The 7419-nt window shown below is 55.6% G+C and overlaps 1 protein-coding gene across 1 annotated transcript; it reads right to left on the bottom strand.

The window, feature by feature from the left end:
• Positions 1-4414: 4414 nt before the first annotated feature.
• MFSD6L (major facilitator superfamily domain containing 6 like) lies at positions 4415-6313 on the bottom strand. Its single transcript, XM_040453222.1, has one exon. The coding sequence runs from the start codon at positions 6246-6248 to the stop codon at positions 4485-4487; it is 1764 nt and encodes a 587-aa protein (XP_040309156.1). The 5' UTR covers positions 6249-6313; the 3' UTR covers positions 4415-4484.
• Positions 6314-7419: the final 1106 nt, after the last annotated feature.

The raw sequence follows: 7419 nt of genomic DNA, 5'->3' as shown, positions 1-7419 counted from the left end.
AAAAACTTTCAGCGCACCCCCCGTGGCTGGTAAAACCTTCCTAGAAAGAGCATGATGTCCAGAGAAAGGACCATGGGATTTGCCGTGGTTGGGTCCGCACTCACTCCATGCTTCACCATCTAATAGTCCTGACGCCAGGCAGCTAAATCAGCTAACCTCTCCCAGCCTCGGTTTCCCCTGCTGTGAAATGGGCATCAGTGTTGTGAGAATTACAAGCATTACCATGTGCAGAGAGAGCCCAGAGAGAGAAGGCACAGTTCCCTTAGGTAGGCATTCAGGGCGTCCACAATCTGGATCCCACCCATATCTCCAACCTTATTTTCCATGACTCTTCATGCAAAATCCACCTGGATTCCCGTCGCGTCCCTGCCTCCGATCCTTGCTCCCCGGCAGGGAATAAACTCTCCACTTCTCTGAGCCAGCATCGAGATTGAGAGGGCGGCTCAAACAGACCTAGCTTTGAACTCTCGCCTTTCGGAACCTTAGTTAACTTCACCTGCAAAATGAGTTAATGCTCTGACTCAACGGGAAAATCTCTGCTGAGCTTAATCTCAGGACACTTGCCTGTCTGGGGGTGGGAGCCCAGATTTGTCCCTGAGCAACCCCTGGGCTGCGTTGCAAAGCTAGGTCACACAGAAAACTACCAACGTTGGTATTTTCCAAAGCATCTTCCGGGAAATACTAGTTCTGTGAGATAGTGATTGGCGTTACCTGGAAGAAGGTTGCGGTACCACGTGGGTAAGGTGAATTACAGGCCCGGCAGAGCGAAACGAGTTTGTTGACTACAGGGCTCTACGGAGCCTTGATTGCTAATATGTATTGCGAGTTTCTAAAGGGTGATACTAATTTCCATCATCTTCCCAACTAGGTAGCTACAGAATGCTTTTGAATGCTCACCCGGGCCCCCCACACTAGGACTAAGTGTTCTGCAAAACTCGCTTGGAACACAATGGTCGACGGAAGCCCGAGCGTAAAGGTTAATGGCTCATTCAATATTTGCTTTCCTCTTTGATGGAAACAGGATACGTTAGAAGTCAGTGGCTGTGGCAGCCATAAGTCTGGGAGCTAAGAATTTCATTTTCTGTTGGCTTTAGGAAGCTTCACTGGCCTACGGGAGAGTTGATGGAGTCAAAGCCGTGACTCGAGTCTTTGGGACTCGGTCCTTCCTTCGGTGTGCCTCACGCCGTGAGGGTGTGAGTCACCTTTGGGGTGACTCATGTCTGCTTCATGGTCCCCACGAGGGTTCCTTCTGAGTGGCCCCAGCACTCAACTATCCCATCCCCCCCAGACTTCCGAGGTACCACTTGAACTTCTCACTTGGTATCGTATCTAACATGTCCTACCTTGCTCTGCTCGTGCACGTGTGTTCTGTTAGACCTTCTGGCTGGCCTTGTCCCTGGTTCCTGGGAGGTGGACTTAAGTCCTTGGAATTTTCCTGGTTATAGTCGTGCCTCTGTTCCTCATGACGGGCTGCTCAGAATGCACCTGTGTTTATGCTAACGGGGTGCACCAGGATAGGGGCAGGCCATGCCAGAAAGACCAACCGCGTGGTCAGGAGTTTGGGGCTTTGGGCTATATGAGGTCAGCCTGACTTCTGGGGACGAGAGGAGAACTGAAGACCGAGATTCAAAGAATCATACCTCCGTAAAGAAGCCCCAGTAAAAACCACAGACGGGGCTGGGGGAAGGACGTGACCCTCCATGTTAGGAGCCTTCCAGAACTCACCCCATACATCTTCTCTTCTGGATGATTCTGAGTTGCATTCTTTGGCTATAAGACTGCAATCATGAAGTATGGCACTTGGTCCTGAGTTCCAAGAATCGTTCTGGTGAAAAATTGAACGTGGCGGGGTGGCGGTGGGAAGCCCCAAATTTGCAGCCAGTTGGTCGGAAGTGAGGGTGGCCTTAGCGGGGGGTCTGAAGTGAATTGGGGGCAGCGGTGTGCCCTTAACTGGTGAAATTTGGCCTCACTTGGGGGAAGCTGGTGTCAGAAGTCTCTGCAATGGTGTTGAGTGGAAGATACTAGATGTAAAATAATGCATCCCATAGTCTTTAAAAATGCAAACCAGGGGCGCCTGGGTGGCTCAGTCGGTTGAGCGAGTGTCTGACTTTGGCTCAAGTTATGACCTCGGGGCTCCTAGGTTCAAGCCACGTGCCGGGCTCTGTGCTGGCAGCTCAGAGCCTGGAGCCTGTTGTGGATTCTGTGTCTCCTTCTCTCTCTGCCCCTCCCCTGCTCACTCTCTCAAAAATTAATAAACATTAAAAAAAATGAAAAGTGCCATTACCAGTTCATTGAAAAAAATCAAAAACACAAACCAATATATAGTGACGGAAAACAGCTCAGTGGCTATTTAGGACCAGGATGGAGGAAATTTGAGGGGTGATGGATATGCTATCTTGAATGTGGTGATGGTTTCATAGGTGTATATATGCATATATATCAACATGTATCAAATTGTACCATTTAAATGTATGCATTTAATTATATGTAAATAATACTTTAATAAAACTAATTAAAAAAAAAAAAAAAGCTCAGCATAGTCCTCACCTGTCATGACCCTCTCCAGAACCTTCCATGGTTTACCCAAGTGTACAGAATCCAGACCTTCTGTGACCCGGCCCTAAGATATCTTCCCAGCCTCGCCTGTCAGCTCCGCGCTACACAAACGATATTATTTCTTGCTATTCCCCCCAAGTAGACCCCATGCATTTGCCACCTCGGTCACTTTGTCTGTTCCCTCTGCCTAGAATGCCCTTCCCTGAGTTACCACCCTCCCCGTGTAATCTCTTAGATCCTTAATAAACCATCACATCACTCAGCCTCCTCCTCTCCTCTTTTCTCCTCCTTCTTTCTTCAGGCTAAGCCCCACTTAACTAACTTAACTCCTTTCTTAAGCCAGGTCCTGGTTCCTCACCTTTTGTTTACATTAGGGAGAACAAACCTGTCAAGTTTTTATTTTGGTATTACTGTGTGTTCTGTCTACGGAGTAAGTTCCGTCTACCGCCCAGATTTCAAGTGATAGCTGCCTTCAATCTTCACATTGAATTTCCCTCCTTTTACCCCTCCTTTCTTTTTTTTTTCTTTTTAATTTTTTAAATGTTTTTATTTCTTTTTGAGGCAGAGAGAGACAGAGCAAGAGCAGGGGAGGGGCAGAGAGAGGGAGACACAGACTGTGAGATCATGACCTGAGCCGAAGTCGGACGCCCAACCGACTGAACCACCCAGGCGCCCCAGGCAGAGGCATAAAATAACTTTTTGCTGGTTACTGATACCCTAAAGCTTTTTAGGGACAATTTTAAGAGAATAAATTCCCTGGAACCATGTGTGACCCAGTGAACCATCGTGTGTTTCCCCTTCTCCAGCTACGAGACATTTCTTTTTTTTCTGCATTTGTAAAATGAGACGCTTCTAAATCTGATAGCCCGCACTTACCTGATTATATAAGGTGGAAGAATTGGTCTCTGGCGTCTGGCTTCTGGAATAAGGGGCCCTATCCTGGGGGGTTGGGACGGTTTGAGAAGGTACCCCATCTAGTGGCTACCCACGGGCACAGCGTGGACCATCCGTGGCACCCTCACCCTCCAGGGGCCGCCGCACCTGTTTCCACCTGCCGACAATCTCCGTGGACTCTCGCGAGGTGCGGCATGTAAGATAGGCGTCCGAAGACGTGACATTGCCCTTGCTCTGGTGGGAGTCTGGAAGGCAATTCTAGGGATCCTACCCCTGGGGACACACACGTTTGAGAGTAAGGATGAAAACGGACTAACCTGCGTCCGCTCTCCCCCAGCACATATGACGTTTCCCATCACCTCCCCTTATCGGAAACCTAAGGGCCTGGCTGTGAGTGTGGGCGCCTGTGTCTGGATGCGGACTTCTGTTTTTTGTTCTCGTTCTTACCTGCTCTTACCGCCCTCCCCGAATAATCTTCTAGATCCTTAAACCATCACATCACTCAGCCTCTGTGTGGACGCAGGCTCGTGCTTTCCGGACGCACGGGAACACACGTGACTCACGAAAGCCAGCAGCCCCCCTCCGCCAACTGAATCCTGCGGGTCCCCTTAGCTTTTCCTAGCACCTGCCAGTTTGAGCACGCCAGTGTGGCTGAAATCAGTGGCACTGGGGTCAGTACCAGTAAAGCTCTTTGCTAACCTTACACACCAAAATACAACGAATAAGTGAACACTAAGGGCACATTTTTGTGAGTTTTTTGTTTTTTTTTTTAGCAAATGTGTTCTTCCTCCATTATTTAAAAAAAGATTGAACGGCCAAAAGTTAAATCTCCCCTTACCACAAAAGTAAAGAGAATCATGCATCGAGGTGATCCCGTGGGACTTCTGCACACACACTCGTTTTCTCTCTCCAGGCGCCCTGCAGCCCCAGGACCTTGTCCTCGGCAGGCGAGTTTTGTCCACCACCCCCCCCCCCGCCCCCCAGCCTTGGGCACCTTCCCCGATCAGGGCATCGTGACCTGCCTCTCCGTCCTCCTAGCCTGAATGCTCCTCCCTCATGGCCTTCACGAGCCAGTCCCGTTCCGTCCCCTGCTCAGAGTCGCTCGTGTCGCTGGCCTCCACGACCAGCAGTTTCGAGTAGTTGATTCTCTGCTCCTGGGGCAGCGTCCGCTGGACGGACAGGAACAGGGCCAGCCAGAGCAACAGGCCCGCGCAGCAGGCCTGGTACAGAACGGCCAGGCTGAAGGACATCACCACGAAGCCCCCCACAAAGCTGCCCAGGCTGGACCCGCCCCCGTAAAAGTGGCCTCGGAACATGGCACTCAGGGGCCTCTCCATTCCGGGAGAGGCCAGGTGCTCGACCGAGGCCTTCACCGCCCAGCCCAGAGCCCCGCTGCTGATGGCGCTCAAGGTCTGAGCGGGGAGGACGGACCACCAGTTCCAGAGGAAGGCGTAGTAGAGTAGCTGCCCGGCCAGACAGCCCAGCCCCAGCCCCACGGTGCCCACCCTGGTCAGTTTCCTAAGCAACGTCGCTCTGAACGGATGGACCACAATCTCCCCCAGCCAGCCCAGCGCCACCGAGAAACCCATGACCAGCTCGCTGCTCCCGCGGTCCTTCATGTGCCAGAACAGAAAGTTCTGTACCGTGCTGGTGGCGGCTCCTATCAGGAAGACAGTGAGGGCCAGGAGGGTGAGGCGGGGGTCGCCGGCCACCAGAGACAGCGCCTTGATGGTTTTGTAGCTGGGCTCCCGCCGCCTGCACGTGGGGACGGGAAAGGCGATGCTCACCAGTAAAGCCAGCGTGCTGACCAGTGAGTAGCCATAGAAGTGCAACACACCCCGGGGGCCATTTGTCACCAGGGAGCATTCCAGCCGTCCCGCCAAGGCTGCGATGCCACACGCCCCCGTGGACATGCCCAGCAGCCTCCAGATCCAGAGGCTTCTGTAGCGGTCCGTGGCGTCCACACAATCCAGGTACTCATAAAGGCTGTCGTCTGCCACCTGCTCCAGAGGGGCCGTCAGCAGCTCCCAGAACACCATGGACCCCAGGGAGAGGAAGAAGGTCCACCGCAGCCCTTCCGAGGACAGGCCAAGGGCCCAGGCGTGGCCCTCGGCTGCCGACCAGTTGGCTGGGCTTCCCAGCGCTGTACCTCCAGCAAGCAAAGGGAGGGCGGTCCCGCCCACCTTAAAAGCCCCTTCCCGAGAGGGAGCTTTCACCCCCGAAGTGACAGGATGGACAGCTAGGGACGTGGTCCTGGCTCCCTCCACGGAGCCCACGGCGTGGCCAGGAGGATGACCGGACGGCTCGTGGACACTTCCCGCGGGTCCTTTCCCCACGCCAGAGGCCTCCACGGTCCCAGGACTGCTCTTGGATGCGGGGCTGGGCGCCCCCGGCGGCTGGTTCGAGGCGAAGGTCCCGGTCAGCGCGGCCCCCGGTGGCGGCGCGGTGGGGGTGGCGCCGTCGCTGGCGTTACAGGAACCCGACCGCAGATCATTGTCCAGCGGCGGCACCAGGACCAGCAGCAGGCTGGCCCCCACCGAGCCGAGCAGCGAGCTCATCAGAAGCACCCTCCTCTTCTGGTAGCTTTTGGCCAGGAAGGCACAGAAGGGACCCCAGAAGGCTGCGATCAGGTGCTTGGTCCCCATCAGGATGCCCACCCAGGGCGCGGCCAGGCCCAGCTGCTTCAGGTAGAGGGTCAGGAACGGAGTCACGCAGGCGTCCCGGACCCCGCACACCAGGTGGAAGAGCCTGGCCACCCCCAGAGCCCGGCTGACGTCCCACTGGGGGTTGGCGCTCATGGCTGCCCGGCTCCGTCAGTCCCGGGCGGGCGGGGGGCGGAGCTGGGCGCGGGGCGGGCGCGGGGTCACGGCCATGGGCCCGGAGCGGGGCGCGGGGCGCGGGGCGAGCGGGGAGCCCCCTCCGGCCTCGGGCCGCGGTCACCGGGTCAACGGCCGCCACGCCCACCCACCCCCTCCACGTCCGGCCACCGCCCCGGAAGTAGCCCCGCCCCCTGACGCCGCACCTGGGGGGCGGGGCCGGCGCACCTGCGCGCCGCACCTGCCGGGCCCGCAGCCCCTCCCGCCGTGCGCGCGTGAGCGAGGGTGGCGGCCGGTGGTCGGCCCCGGGTCCCCCGAGAACCTGAGTCAGTTCTCTGAGTCGCTTCAGGCGAGGAAAACTGGGGGCCGGTGGGGGGCGGGGAGCGGGGATGCGATTCACGATAGGACCTACCTGTTACCCTCAGGGACCGTCCCTGTCCACCCTCACTGACAAATCCCACCCGCTCCGCAGACTCGCGCTCCCCTCCCCTGCTTTATTTTCCTCCGCAGCACGCAGCACCACCCAGCACACTACCGGTTTCTATTTCGCGTGTTTCTCTTGTTTCTCGTCTGGGTCCATCAGAGGCAGGACTCCAGGAAGGCAGCTATTTTTGTCCCCAGGGCTTAGAGCTGTTTCCTTGGGGGGACAGACACTATTGGTGACACGGGTCTCTTCAGTGGGGACAACCCCCAGAGAGCAGGGCTGGGTCTTGGGGTAGCCCCCTGCCCCCCACGCAGGCAGCCGTCCCGGCCCCTGGAACAGTATGTACGTAGTGGTTAGTTTCAATCCACATCTCAGGGAGCTCAGTTGTCCAATTTGAGGGCACAGCTCCCAGAGGCGGTGAGCTAACATTTGGGGCAGCAAATACAAACGGGTCAACAATCTTAGATCAACAGAAGTGTTTTCATTAATTGGCCTGATAGATCCTGGCAGAATTTCACTGATGACATTAGTGGTGTCTGAGTCCCATGGACTGGTTACCATTTTGCTGGAGGCCTTTCGTCTCTGGGCAAGCATTTATAAAGAATCTAGAGAGTCAGGTTGTCCGGCCCTTTGAAATGGTGTTGTGGGCTTTACTCCCAAGTGGTCCAATGTCCACCTGCTGATTCGGTGACCCTTTCATGCAAGGTTTGCTCAGAGCACCTAATTTGG

Source organism: Herpailurus yagouaroundi, unplaced genomic scaffold (genome assembly GCF_014898765.1).
Source record: "Herpailurus yagouaroundi ecotype Mexico unplaced genomic scaffold, PumYag 208, whole genome shotgun sequence".
Lineage (NCBI taxonomy): Eukaryota > Metazoa > Chordata > Mammalia > Carnivora > Felidae > Herpailurus > Herpailurus yagouaroundi.
The sequence above is the reverse complement of the archived record's forward strand: the minus strand, read 5'-3'. Positions and strand labels throughout refer to the sequence as shown.

What these genes read in the sequence shown, in the direction of transcription:
- MFSD6L (XM_040453222.1), bottom strand. Translation starts at nt 6,248, where the DNA reads ATGAGCGCCAACCCCCAGTGGGACGTCAGCCGGGCTCTGGGGGTGGCC.